General features: G+C 35.1%; 1 protein-coding gene across 3 annotated transcripts in view; it reads right to left on the bottom strand.

Annotated features, from left to right (window-relative positions):
• Window positions 1-667: 667 nt before the first annotated feature.
• ADAM28 (ADAM metallopeptidase domain 28) overlaps window positions 668-15,366 on the bottom strand; it is a 64,968-nt gene continuing 50,269 nt past the window's right edge. For 2 of the 3 annotated variants that reach the window (XM_037983672.2, XM_073018001.1), the window contains 7 exons: window positions 14,628-14,708; window positions 14,241-14,319; window positions 7,932-8,040; window positions 6,608-6,686; window positions 5,900-5,965; window positions 5,032-5,094; window positions 668-3,512 (listed from right to left, as the gene is read on the bottom strand). In XM_037983672.2, the coding sequence (XP_037839600.2) occupies window positions 3,492-3,512; window positions 5,032-5,094; window positions 5,900-5,965; window positions 6,608-6,686; window positions 7,932-8,040; window positions 14,241-14,319; window positions 14,628-14,708 (498 nt within the window). In that variant the 3' untranslated portion in view covers window positions 668-3,491. Of the gene's footprint in view, window positions 3,513-5,031; window positions 5,095-5,899; window positions 5,966-6,607; window positions 6,687-7,931; window positions 8,041-14,236; window positions 14,320-14,627; window positions 14,709-15,366 lie in introns of those variants that run through there. The other variant, XR_012093667.1, reaches the window with a different exon arrangement.

Genomic DNA, 15,366 nt, shown 5'->3' with positions numbered 1-15,366 from the left:
TTGGAAGATAAACTTAAGGAATTACCCAAAAATACCAAGGAAACACAAAGTGAGAAAGAATATGATAAGTGAGAATACTGGCTATCAGAGATTTCAAGCGAATCCTCGGTGCTAGTAAAGAAGGGAGAACAAATGGAAGAGACTAGAGACACAGAAAGAAAGGAAAAAAAGTTTTGCAGTGATGAAAGCCTATTAAATATAGTTAATTATACCTAAACCTGTCTGGAGCATTTGAAACATAATATGGTTTGGCTCTGTGCCCATCCCCCCAAATCTCATTTTTTTAATTGCTATAATCTCCACATGTTGAGGGAGGGACCTGGTGGGAGGTGATTGGATCATGGGGGTGGTTCCCCCATGATGTTGTTGTGATAGTAAATTCTCAAGAGATTTGATGGCTTTATAAGTGTTTGACAGTTCCTCCTTCATACACATTTTTCACCATGTAAGATGTTCCTGCTTCCTCTTTCATCATGATTGTAAGTTTCCTGAGGCCTCCTCAGCCATGTGGAATTCTGAGTCAATTAATCCTCCTTTCTTTATAAATTACTTAATCTCAGGTGGTATTCTTTATAGCCATGTGAAAACAGACTAATACAAAATGTTTGTTCTCTACTTCCTTGTGTCAGCTGTCTATTGCTGCGTAACAAATATCTCCAAACTGTAATAACTTGAAACAACACATATTTATTATCATACGGTTTGTGTGGGTGTGTAATCTGGACAAAATTCAGCTGCATCCTCTACTTCAGGGTGTCTCACAAGGCTGAAGTCAAGATTCAACTGGGAAGGAATCTAATTCCAAGCTTATTCAGTGGTTGTTGGCAGACTTCACTTCATTTATGGGTCGTTGAACTCGGGCTCATTTTCTTAATGGCTGCTAGCCAGAGACCACCTTCAATTCCTTAACACATAGTAGTGATTTCCAATGTGAATAGTAAAATCTTAATTATAATAATAACCCTTTCCATATTCTGATTGCAAACAACTAAAATTTGCTTTTTTTTCCATGCATACTTCATTATTTTTTAAAAAGCTAAAAGCATTCCCAAAGCCCATATAAAAGCAGCAATTTGGTGAGTTATAATAAGTAGACAAATACTATGGTATCTTAGTCTTAGAGTAACTGGATAAAAACACAATTTAACCTAATAATGTTACTGTTTTAAAGTAGAGAAGGTAAAAATAATAATAAAAACAGGTTCAGTGCCATATCTGAGGTGGCTAAATGTCAAATAAGCAGAATTCCCTTAAAGTTAGAAAGTTATGGCTGTAAGTGTGGAAACAGTATTGTGAAATCAAAGTCTGTTCTAAACTCCTCTGCAGTTCAGCTGAAAGGGAAACATTGTAGGACTTGGGTTCACAGTTCTATGATAAAATACTGGTTTTCCTGTCATTGTACTGCATTATTTCTCTTCAAATAGGACTTATGATGCATCTGCATCAGGGACCTAGTGACATCATTTAGGAACTTGCAGGAATGTTCACATGCCACTGCTTGAGAGTGTATGGTTTAGTTTTTGCTTGGGTTATGGTACATGGCTTGTTGAGGATTCACCAGTTTAAGATTTCCATTCCATCAGTATAAAAAAGGATTATATGAATCGATTACTGGGGTCAGGTGTTACACACACACACACACACACACACACACACACACACACAGAAAAGGCTCATAAGTTGGTCACAAGTACACAATGGCTTTCCAGGAAATAGGGATTTATTTCCGGGTCAGGGGAGGGTCTTCTGAAACCTCACAGGGCAGATAAAGCTCTACTTTTTAAGTTGTTCTTGTGCAAATGCCACATGGAAAGAAAACCTCTATCCTTGACAGTGATTTGATCAGTGGATTCTGGATTTCCTGAGGATTGAGCTTCACTTTTGAGGCCAGAGTGAACTTACCTAGAACCTCATACTGCAAGGGTAAATGAACCATAAATTTCCTCATGAAGAGACAGGCCTATGGGGACGAGGTGAGTGATGGAAATTGGTGAAGTAGACAAATACAAGAAAAACTGTAGCTGTGATGATGAACTAAAACATGTTCCCTGATTATGGAAACAACTACATTACCAGTTAGGATGATCTTTGTTGAAAGTGAGAGAAAATCCAACTCAAAATGGCCTAAACGACGAGGAAAATTTATCGCTCATATAACAAGGAGTACCAAGAAAGTGTGAGGTAACTCCAGCAGTCATTAATCTACCAGTTCAATGACATCATTGAAAGGCCAGGTTTTATTCTTTTCATCTTTCTGCTCTATCTATCTTCTTCAGCCTTCATAATCACAGTGTGGAGTGTAGCAGTACCAAGGTAGAGTATTCAGATGCCCATATCCAGAAAACTTTGCCAGAAATGTCCTAACGTAATTCCTCTCTTGTCTTATTGGGGAAAAAAAAAAAAAGGGCAGAGGGTGGAAAATAAAATCATCTCCAAGTCAACTACTAGCAAGGAAAAAATGAGGTTATTATAATTGACTTAAAGTGATAGGTATTTATCCATGAAATGGAGATATTTTTTCCTAGAAGTGGGCAGGTGAACAAAATTTAGGGTTCTAAAAGCAAGGAAAGGAAGGGGATTATTTGGTAGGCAACAAATAGTGTTTGCTATGTTACCCATCAACTATGCTGATGGTTGCTATGGGCAATGTAATTCTATTGTTGACAAAGCATTGGATTACTTTTTGATTACATCTGACAACGCTGAGAATCTGGATGTTTATGCAAGATCTCTCAATTCTTAAATATTAGCAACACATTCAAAACATTTAAAAGTACTATGTGTCCAATATCGTTCAGACCAAATAAAATATATTTGCAGTGCAAATATGGCCTACAGGTCACCAGTTTGCAACCTCTGGTTTATCCGATTAACTACAATTTTCTCCATTTAAAAAGTGAAAACCACTTTAACCATGACAGTAATTAACTCTACAAATATATATGATAAAACATTTTTTAATTCATAGCTTTACTAAATTGTAGAAAACCTCAAATGGTATAGCTAATAATGATTTCAGAAGCTAATGTAGAAAAGAGATCCACAAAACAGAATGTTTACATCATTTTCTTAACTGAGATTCTAATTTGACAAGTTAATGGTTAAAGCCATCAAGATGTTGCTACTCATTTAATGGATGTACAATTTTTCTTATTCCTCCAAGATTAGTGTAATGTTTTTATGTTTTGTTTTAATTAGAGAATGAATCAATTCCTATTAAAGATTTTAACTTCCCAGATATTTCTTTACAATCACTTTCCTTCTTATAAGAATGGATAATTGAAATTTTAAACTCATGCAAAGGTTCTCAGGCATATGTCCCTCTTGAAAATTTTCTTTAGTCTCTTCAAAGTCTAACACAAATCAGAAAATGTTAACCTTCTTGAGTCAAGAGCAAATACTCGTGAAAAATAAGTGTATTTCTCTGCCATCCAGATTTTCCAGTTTTCCAAGTTGATAATTTAGCCATCAGTTCCTGCTTAGCTGTTGCCTCATGCTTTTAGATTTGAGTCCTAAAAAAGACAGAACTTTTAAATGATCAACTTTCTTCAAAAATTTAGATATTTATTATGAAACTGATCTATGAAGAAATTAAAATTAATTATCTGAAGTCACAGTTTCTATTTCATAGGTCAGTTGATAAAGTAAAAATGAAAAAGCAGAAACGAGAGAGGATAGGAAGGGAGTGAGAAAAACACCACATGAAGTTCTAAATATCTATCTGGTAATTAGCATAATATGGAGAAAGTGTTAGGGGACCTTCTCCATATTAGGTAGGAGAGTTATAGGATACTAATTCTATAGAAGGTTTCTTCTCATGTTCATCCTTACAGAATATTTCTGAGAAAATAAATAATATTGGTATCTACATGGCTTTCTAGCTGAGGCCCTTCTAATTTCTCTCTTTTTAATTGTTGGCCATATTCAGAAGGAAGACATTCCATGTCAGCACCCATCTCCAAATCATACAGATACTATTCTTAGTAAATTTTTTCTAAAAAGACAGGTGGGCCTTCTCTTCTTGATAGTAGGAGATGATACAAGAAGATAATTTGGCTATAGATCTCTCACTTTAGGTGTAGATGTTCAATTATCCTTGAAAAGAGTAGAGGGAAGTGCTTTTGTGTCTTTATGCTACATTAATTATAAAAATGGTATGTCATTAGAAATGCTATGCTTGTCCCATCTTGGCTATATTTATTTCCTTAATGAAATTATTTCTTACCTCTTCTTCACTCATTTAAATTCTCCCCAACTTTCAGGGTCCAGTTCAAATTCCAACTACTCAATCAATGAATATTCATCCTACTTTAACCACTCCGAACCCACTGAATTTCTCCTCACCATATTTTTCTTGTCAGTGTCACTCATCTTGGGTGATACTACAAATAACAGTTGAGGAATCAAGTACTCCATTTTTACATGACTTGTTTTCTCACTAAAAATGTGAAATTCCTTGAAAGATAAAAACCTTAAATTTTGGTCTTTCTTATTTACCCACAGCAGAATACCAAGTACAAGAAACATGGTCAGGAGCCATTTAAGGAGTAAATGTACTGCAATTTTTACTTCATGAGCACCTGACTTTTATTCCAGGTTGGCCTCTATATCGTCTGTTTTTCATACCCTACCTCCTACAGAAAACTATGACTAATAATAGGCCTTATTCTATCTATCTATAATATATATATATAATGTAAAATATCACATAATACAATTTTATCTCCTCTTAAATAAGCATCTAGAAATGAATCTTTGAAGGAGACATTTTACCTCACACAGCAGAGCTATTTATCATTTCTCAATAATTACATAACAGTAACACTTTTATAATGAAACATCAATACCCATACTAATTTATAGACAGTAAGTGGGCTTTGCTTTTTAGATATCCCTGGGACAAATGTGCTGTGATATCTCCAGTGAACCTTAAGAGCACACATCCTGATAAATAACCCATGCATTTGGAGACAGTATTCGCAATGAGCAGAAGAGATATTAAAAATTCACCAGTGACTACCTGATACTTACAAGGAAAGAAGATGATCTAGGTGCAGGAATTGGAGGTGGTGAAAAATCTGGCTTTGTAATTAGCTAGTAAAAGGATAAAAAAATTAAATTGAAAGATTGGGTCCTGAAAATAGGTGCGCATGAAAAGGCTTATATCATTTTCAGAAATGGAGAAGCCGTGACCCCACCCATGAGAATATTGTAAACATATGAGTTTGATTGCTTTCATTTAGTTGCACACACACAGTTGAGACCTAAGTCCAATGCCAGTAGGTATCTGATGAAGATGACTGCTATAAACTGTATCTTTGTGTCACCCCACAATTTTGTATGTTGAAACCCTAATCCCCAGAATGATGGTATTTGGTGGTGAGGCCTGTTGGAAGTAATGAGGTCATGAGGGTGTAGCTCTCGTGATAGGATTAATGCCCTTATAAGAAGAGGCACAAGACAGATGTTCTCCCTCTGCTATGTGAGCATACAACAAAAAGACAGCTGTCTACAAGCCAGAAGGCTGCTTCACCAGACACCGGATCTGCCAGCTCCTTGAACTTGGACTTCCCAGTCTCCAGAATGTGAGAAGTAAATATCTGTCGTTTAAGCCACTCAGTCTATGCTAATTTAGTTACAGCAGCCTGAGCTGATGAAAACAGTGGTACTCTGTTGAGCAGATTAGTGCTCTTCTTGTCACAAGTTGGCATGGTGGCATACATGTTCCCATTTTATATTTTCAAACTATTTTGCAGAAGAATTTGTATTTTATATTAGTATTCACATAGATTTCAATATTGTCCTGAAGAAATAATGAAGTGTTGTGGGCTATGACTTTCACCGATATTTCCTGGAGATTGAACTAGGGTGTGATATTTAAGAGAAGTTGCGAACTCACAAAAGAGGCTGGGGGCTCATTGCCTTCTACTGGCAGATCATACACATGGAGCTTCATCTGACTCATCTGAAAAGAAGAATGAATCTTTCAAAATGAACCATTAGTTTCATAGGCACAGTTTTTAAGGAAGCAGACTTTTCAAGGCATGGAAGCTTGGAACTAAGTTGACACCAAGAGACCAGATAGAAAACCACAGTCGTCCAGTTGGTGTATTTCCCAGAGTTGTAATGAAAAGTTGTCATCAAAAAAGGATTACCAATGTTATCACTAACCAACTTCAGCTAAAATCTTTAAATTTACAGGACATGAGTAGGACATTTGGGTTATAAATATTACATGTATTATCATACAGACATACATATTTTTGGATCTATTAGTCAATTTGCAAAGAAATAACCTAGAGTCAGAGCAAGAGGGAGTGTGTGTGTGTGTGTGACAAAGAAAGAAGCAGAGACAGAGACAGGGACAGATAGACATCTGGTATGTCCCTTTTTGTTCTCCTTATTCTATTTGCATTTCGTGAACCCCGGCAAAGTAGCTCTGCATTTTAGGGACTCTTTTTTTGCATTCAATAAAAGGCAAAGGAGACACTTCTGAATGTGGAATTGCACAACACTGCTGGGTAGAAAGGATAGGTAGTCAGGATAAGAGTGTGAGAGAAATGCAAAGTGGGGCCATGGTAATCACAGCCCAAACTATATAGTTCACCTTTTGTGGTTTAACAGCCTTTACCATCTGGGGTTTCCTCTTCTGCTTGTGTGGCCTGGTGCCAGTGGTAGATAGTGGCCTGTAAGAGAGAAACACATGGTATCAATTGACTTAGCAGCTCCTTCAGCATGACAGGGAAACTCGGTAGAAGATTCCCAGCTTCTTTTTCCCATTGTGTCTTTCTTGCCTGTTGCCTGGGTTTTTATCTGCTCTCTGGGTCATTTTTCAGTTTTTACTTCCCTATCAGCCTCCTTCATTGCCCTGTCGTTCATGATCACTACTCATTTTCTTTTTGTTCTCTACAGATCCCAACTTCTAAAAATGATAGCGTTGAATCCAAATTTATCTAAATTGTTTTGTTAATGTCACATTCAATATTAAACTGATCATGGGTAAATAAATCATTCTTTCTTTAAAAATACTTAAAAAAAGAAAAAAAACACTATGGTACCAGAATCACATTTGTGAGACCAACCCAGGCTCCACCACTTACTCTGCAAGATTGAAAGCATGTTTGCTAATCTCTCTGAGCTTATTTCTACATCCATCAAAATATGAAGTTCCTAACCTTGCACAATTGTGTTAGGGTTAACGTAAAACACTCTTCATCTGTAAAATGAAACTAATAACCACTTTATGAAGTTCTTGTGACATTTAAATGAGATAATAGATATAAAAGGGCTTAGCACAGGGCCGGGTGTGGAGACTCACACCTGTAATCCTGGCACTTAGGGAAGCCAAAGTGGGTGGATCATTTGAGGTCAGGAGTTCAAGACCAGCTTGGCCAACATGGTGAGACCCTGTCTCTACTAAAAATAAAAAAATTAGCCGGGTGTGGTGGTACACGCCTGTAATCCCAGCTACTCAGGGGGCTGAGATAGGAGAAGTGCTTGAACCTGGGAGGCGGAGGTTGCAGTGAGCTGAGATAGCAGCATTGTACTCCAGCCCGGGCCACAGAGGGAGACTCCATCTCAAAAAACAAAAAAAAAGGGGAGGGGGGTGGTGCTTAGCACAGTGCTTATCATATAGTGATCAATTAATGCTAGATATTTTTATAATAAATTCAAAAATCCATCATTATGAGAGTTAATATCTCTTATTATTAATTATAAATATGGTGACTAACAGAAGGAAAAACATTTCTAGATGTGAAGAATTTCCCAGTTAAAGGGAAACTCAGCTTCTGGTCCAAAAAGACTGTATCTGCATGTATTTCTGAATATTAGAAGTAAACCAATTCAATTTGAAAGGGTAGGTTATACATTGAATTTAAAGTAAAATAAGGGTCAAAGAGTCCCTACAGCAAAATAAGATAAAGGATCACCTCTGATCTTTCTTCTGCTTTTCTCTGGAGCTCTGTTGGCGGATTACTATAGCAACCACCAGAGAAATGACCGCCACTGGGAACAATACCGCAACCACAATGGAGAAGTCTGCAGCAGAGAACAGGGACCCGCTGAGAACTACAGAAACACGCATCTGCACATCACACTAGTCCTTGTTTCTTTACTTTGCACACATTCCAGCGACCCTTTTCTCTAATGAGCATAAATTGCCATAGCCAGTAAAATGAAAATGTATTTTGATCAGGCAATTACATTAATATTTAGATAGAAGAAATATACATGAAATCTATAGGAAACATTTAACATGAAATAAGTTTTAAAAATCATAATATTGAGAATACTTAGAAGGGATAATGTTTGTAACAATTGGAAAATGAGCTGGGAGATTAGAAGAGAATATACAGTAAGGAAGATGGCAAAAAAGAAATGAAACATTTTTGAAAAGCAGTCTTGGAATAAAACAGAGAAAAAGAAACTAAAACTTTGAAAATACATTCCTGTCAGTAGTAAATAAGAAGCTGAGGTGTGACTAAGAGAACTGATACACAAATAATTGAGTGTTTCACTGATGTTGGTCTACACTGGAATTACAGACAGAAAGGAAGTTATGTGACCTTGAGAATGAGGAAATCCTTTAAACAAATATTCCTGGGCCCTCGTGGTGTTTTTTCTTTTAATGACAAATTTAAATAATGAACATAACTTCAATCTTTTGCTCTCAACTGTTCATTTCTCTTACAATAATTGGAAGCCACAAGAGACTGGGAAGTAAAAGATTGAAGAGTAATGCCAACAGTTACCATTCTCTTTTTACAGAAATCAGCAAACCAATAGCAAGGTGAATATTTGTATAAATGCAAGAAAAGCTCACAAGTTTGAGCACACACACATGCAGAAAGAGGTAGACACATCGGAAGCAGAATTCTAGGTAAGACAATGACTTTAGTTCAAATATTCACTACTCTCCACCCTCCACAAGATTCCAATCCAAAAAGTCAAAGGAAAATAAAACATGAAGCATTCTGTTATCATGTAGATATATTCAGAATGAAAAATACACACTTACTTGCACAAATGTCAGAACTGTATTTTCAGAAGAATGACATATTAGCAGAGAAATAAATGGGAATTTGGCAGTACTTTACAAACACACCGAACTTGAAAAGAGCTAACTAAAGTTGGGGCATAAGACAGATGAAAGTATAATAATGGAAGGTTTGCAGGTGAAGATAGAAATCACTGAAGAGTAAGTGCAGCCTCTTCTTGTTTCTGGTAATGGTGGATTAGGAAATTGAGACCAACCTGCCCATTAAAAATATCTTTAAATTTTTTGCAAACAAAAGCTTCCTAAAAGTATAGAAGTACTTAAAAGTTAGATAAAATTACTTTGTAGAGATCAGTGAGTCGTCAAGAACCCAGAGAGATGGAAAAGAAAATAATGCTAGGTAGAAGTTCAGAAATGCAGAAAGAAATGAAAGGCAAATGAACCAATAGCAAACCCTGATGTAAACTGTGGACTTGAGGTGATAATGATGTGTCAGTGTAGGTTTATGGAATATTTGTTACCATCAACAAATACTCCACGGGAGTGGGGGATGCTGATGGTGAGGAAAGCTGTTGAGGAGCGGGAGGTGCCGGGTATATGCCAACTATCTGTACTTTCTCTTCAATTTTGCTGTGAACCTAAAACTGCTCTACAAAAGAAAGGTTTTTTGTTTGTTTGTTTTTGTTTTTTTGTTTTAAAGCAAATGAAGTGGGAAGTTTCAGGATAATCATTAAAATATAAAAGAAATGCATAACATCCAAGTTAATAAAATAATAGAATCAATAAGTATAAGAAAGGAGAGACAAGGGAATATAAACAGGAAAGACAAATAGAAACTATATGATTGTGGATTTATACCCAAGTGTATCAGTAATTACATTTAATTTAAAGGGACTATGTACCTCAGTTAAAGAAACAAAAACCAAAGATGTGAGTACTACTAAAAAATATATGTGCATGCTTTCTTTAATAGAACAAAGACAGATTTAAAACATGATTCAGAAAGGATAAAGATAAAAATATGGAAAAATGTTACTCCAGTGCAAATACAGAACAAAAGAAATATGTTACAGCTCTATGGTCTCCAGGAGCTGTAGATTCTCAAAGGTAAGACGTGTACTAGATAGACACGGAACCATTTCATAATGATACGCTGTTCATTAATTTGGAAGATGCAACACCCTAAACTTGTATGTACATAATAATATGCTCTCAAAGTATAAAAGTGTTGATAGAGCCAGAAGTAGTAATCAAATTCACAATTATAGTGGGAGTATTTTAACACTCCTAGCACAGTAATTGGTAGAACAAACAAACAATGTTAGGATTAATTTATATATTAGACAATTAATAAACTTTATACATAATATCTGGAGAATACTACAGAACACATGTATGAAAAAAAAGTCCAATTATCACCCATGAATATAAACTAAGAGCAAAAAAATACAAATTCTTCCAGAGAATATAAATGAACACTCTCCAATACACTTTATGTGACTAGCATAACATTGATACCAAAATTCAGCAATTTTCTCCATATGAAAATATCACAGTCCGATATCACCCAAGAGTATAAAATAAGAGTAAACGTCCTTCAATATATAAAAAAGATACTATTTCTAAGTTAGGCTTATTCAAAGTTAGATAAATGTTCACAAACCAATTGATTTGACAGTACTAATAAAGGGGAAAACATTTTAATAAATAAGGAAGTATTTGGTAGAATTCTTAGAAACTTGAAAGAGAACTAGTGGACTTCCTTAATCCAATCACTAGAATGGATGATCTTGAAAGCATAAGGTAGAGAAAAAGAAGAAAATGAGCATAGAAAATTTCATACATACAAACTTTAAAGACTTGGTGATAATGATGTGTCTGGGTATGTTTATGGACGTAACAAATGTACCTCTCTGGTGACAGATGTTGATAGTGAGGGAAGCTGTGTTTCCTGTGTTTACAAACTTTATATACATGGAATTATATAACCAAAAGTTGTTGTTTAAGGATGTGTATTTAGGAAACAAAACTACAAAGAAAAGTAACAAATGATTATGATCAAAGACAGATGAATGGCCAACCCTTAGAGAAAGAGGGGAGTTCAGACTGAAAAGAGGCAGGAAAGCAGATGTCTGGGTCTATTTCTTGGCCCTTATTATATTACATGAATGTTCATTTTGTAATCATCAGGTTTGCCTTTATATTTACATGTTTATTATATTTTATAAACAAAAAGATGGTGTTAACAATAATCTTGAAAGCCAATGGCTGTGTATGGTCATGTTGTAGGTCACTGCTCTTAACCTTTGTTACGCTGCAAATCATTTTGGCAATCTGACAAAGTCTATAAACCCCTTTTCTGAGTGTTTCTAAATTCATTCATAAAAGGCATAAGATTTAAAGGAAGCTATTGAGGGTGGGATACAGTCGTCAAAATATTATAAAACAATTCATGATATAGTAAAGTATGTGTTTATTAACCTCTGAAATAATAAGTTCTAACAGTGGGTCAGTAACTACCAAAATTTCAAACAAATGATACTCATGTGGTAATTGGAGATACATCCAACAACTACAATGAGATATTGAAGTATTTGTAATTTATATTGGTGACAAAGTCATGGAATATTGCTAATAGTATTATGGTTTATAAGCCACACATTCGCATAATTGTAGAAAATTCTAAACTTTAGAATTGAATGAAAATAAAAATGTAATTTTTTCCCATTCAAGTTTAGATTTAGGACCCCAGCTATAGTAAAAATTGTTATCCTCTAGGGTCTGTCTTCTTGGTGCAAGGACACTTCTGAACTAGGAAATGTTCCTCAGTCTATCTGAGGTTTTTCTTGACGGTTAGATAGGAAATAGCACTGAAAGGGCACCGAACCCCCCACTAACACAATGCCCTGAAAAAAAAACAAGGCTTGGGGGATAAAGTTGAATTCTGATACAGTGGTTTCAACAAACAGTAAGTTGAGACAAGCTTCCACTGTATGTATTTTGAACTTCTCCAGCTACTTCCTCATCCTGCTAAAATACAAATTTCATGTAATATACTGTAAATTTGTATCACTAGTCCTCCAAGTTAAAAATTTTGAGAAATACTTTTTAACAGTGCTTATCAGAATTAATTCAACCTTATTGGATTATAACTAAAGAAGAAAAAGCGTCAGTCGAATCAAAAGATTAGGTATAAAATAACACATAGAAGTAGAAGTATACATAAAATGTATACTTTCAGAAAAAATATAAGGAATCAAATTTGGGGTACTCTTAATGCAATTAAAATATAGACTGCAAAAAAACTAGTTATGAAACAGAAAACCAACTGGGATAAAAAAATCTTTCAGAGAGACATAAAAACGCTACTGAATACTTTTAAATGTCACTATGAGTAACAAGAGAATTAACATTGCTAAAAAGTTTATATTATGATACAGAGAATAATCTTGAAAAACTTTCCCAGAATTAACAAGAAAAATGACCCAATATGGAATATAATATGGAGATTACACAGTAGAGATATTTTGTATAAATAATTTACATTTCTGATTCAGAAACCAGAAAACTGAAAGAAAATAAATTTTAAAACCTAAAACAATAGAAATATTTCTTAAACTGAAGAAAAAATCCAAATCCCAGTTTGAAAAAACTCACTAGGTAACATGATAATGGAAAGACAACATCACCCAGGAATAAAATAATGATTTGTTTTGATTAAGTGGTAATTCTAAAAGCATTTAAGCCAAAACAAACCTAACAACTTTTTAAAACAATGTTATTTAACATCAACAAAAAATCAGGCTTTTTTTTTTTGACATTAAATATAAGCATCTACTTTAATAGTCATGAATGCAAAATTGTGATTTAAAAAATCAAATTCAATCAAACCTGCTATGTATGCTATGATATAGAATATTAAAATATTAAAAATATTTGGCAACAGAAATACATTCTCATAAACACAACTTAGAAAGTTTTATGTGGATGCATTGTTATAATACGAAGAAATTACTCATAGAGGTGACTTAGCAAATCAATAGATATATCAAAATAAAGCAGTCAAGAAAGTCATAGTTCAAAAGGATTTTTAGTGAGCATTGAAACCATTAAAGAGTTTTCTAATTAAAATAGTTGATTGTGTTCATGCCCCTTTCAAAATACATGACAAATACATGTGTATATAATAAAATCATAGGACATGAGAAAAAATAATTTTAAAAATCTTAAAGATAGGAAGTTAAGGGATTCATGTGGATGGAAACAGAACAAATATAGCCTAAAAATCAGAAATAAATGTTCTGTCTTGGAAAGTCTAACAATCTGAATTTGGGACAGATATCTCACTCAGGTCTACCTCATCTCCTGTGTATATAGAACAAGTTGAGCTCATCACCTGAGATCAAAATCCTAAGAATTTCTCTGTTTCTGCCAACAGAGGATGCAGGAACACCAAAAGGAGGATAGAGGCTTCCTCTAGATACGTACACTATATATCAGACAGAGAAGGGAGGGTCAAGGAGAAGATGATGAGGAAAAGCAGCTCTCTCAGGAAATGAGCTCCCTCCTCAGGGTAAAATGTTCCTCATCATAACTGGAGGTGGGTCCCCACTCTGGCTCCTTCCCACACTGAAGAGCTATAGGCAGACCTACCTACCTGCCTATAGAGCCCCCAGCCAGATTCCCCCATCAAAAGAAATATCAGTAGGTACAACAGCACACACAAATGCAGAGAAATCCCATGTGAACTAATCCAGCTCTACCAATTCCACATTCAACTAAGGATCACATAACCTGAAGAAAAGTAGTACAACAGAATACAAGTGACGTGGTGATAGAACAGAACAAACCAACTCAAAAGAAACAGATAATTCAAAGAATAGAACTGAATGTACAAAAATCAGTCATATTCTTAGTTTTATGAGGATATTACATTTTTCCATTAAGTTGAGGATTCTATGAAAATGGAAGAGTCCTAAAGTAAGAAAATTTGTAAAATTAAAATAACATTACAAATATAAATGTTGCAGAAATTTTTTTGCATGTGCAGTGAAAACAAAGACGTGGAAAATATAATTAAAATGTGTTAAGGAGATTTGGGGGATAAATATTGTGGATTCAATGTCTACAGAACAGAAATCTCAAGAAAAGAGAAAAGAGGCAATGAAATCTCATGTAACACAAAATAAAGGCTTGGAAGAGGAGAGCAATTTTCTCAGGTTAGATGTGTAATGTTACCTACGGAAGACCACTGAGGAGTCATCACAGTCAGGAGGGCTCCATCCTTCCTCACATTGACACTGGAGCTCATGGTCACACACCTAGGGTAGCAATGATCCTGTTACTGTCCCCGCTAGACTGACCACAAACTCAAATCCCTAATCATGCCGAAAAAGGAATAACCCCAATCTCCAGGCTTCCATCTATCTACATAAAGTATGAATGAATGAGAGGCATTTCATGAATGATTCTCAGAAGAAATTTCTCCTTGAACCATGCTACTGAAGGCTTGGATAAACTTAGTAATTCTCATCATTTAATGCTGAAAACATTCCTTTAGCTTTCTTATGACTGACCTAGAATGTCATAAGATTCAGAGAGCTTAGGGAAACATATTTGCAGAACTTACAGCATGTCCTTTGCATTTAGATGAGCAATTGGTTGATTTGTAGGCTTTCTCAATATCCACACATTCTGCATTAATGCAAACCTGAAAGTGATGTAGAAAACATTTGAAGCTTCATCCTGTCTGCATGTAGATGAGAAAGTTGAGGTCTGTGTGAGGAAGCTAGCAGATATTGTTTAAGGTGGCTCTGCCAGGAGGCTGGTGCAGAGGAAGGGAAATAGAGATGGGCTCTGTTGCTTACATTATCCTCTTAAACCAACCCAAAAACGTTGATAAAATCATCTAAGCATTTATGTATTTTTAATAAATCCAAACAGTTCTATATTCCAGAAGCAATGACTATGCAAGAAGTTCAGGGATAAGCAATAATGAGATGATCTTAATACCAGGGAACCCTGAAACACCTCAATTCTGCCCTAGTCCCAGTACCTTCCTCCCTTAAGACCCAAGCACCGCAACACTCATGCCAGGTCATGTGATAATGTCTCAATGTCTTTAAAGTCTTCAGCACTAGATAATATAAGGAAATTAGTATCTGAAACCTGGAAAACCCAATTAAAGATTATATTTTATGTAAAATTCCTTGTGCTTGATGCTGGCATATATTTCAGGAAAAATTGGGGTAAGGAAGAAATTTAAATATTGTGGGTACTTCTTATAGGGAAGGCCTAATATTTTAATGTCAATAAACTTTGCTAAATTTTTATTTTCAGCTCCAAGGGCTCAGAGACCACATCAATCT

This window comes from Chlorocebus sabaeus, chromosome 8, assembly GCF_047675955.1.
Source record: "Chlorocebus sabaeus isolate Y175 chromosome 8, mChlSab1.0.hap1, whole genome shotgun sequence".
In the NCBI taxonomy this organism is placed as follows: Eukaryota; Metazoa; Chordata; class Mammalia; order Primates; family Cercopithecidae; genus Chlorocebus; species Chlorocebus sabaeus.
The sequence above is the reverse complement of the archived record's forward strand: the minus strand, read 5'-3'. Positions and strand labels throughout refer to the sequence as shown.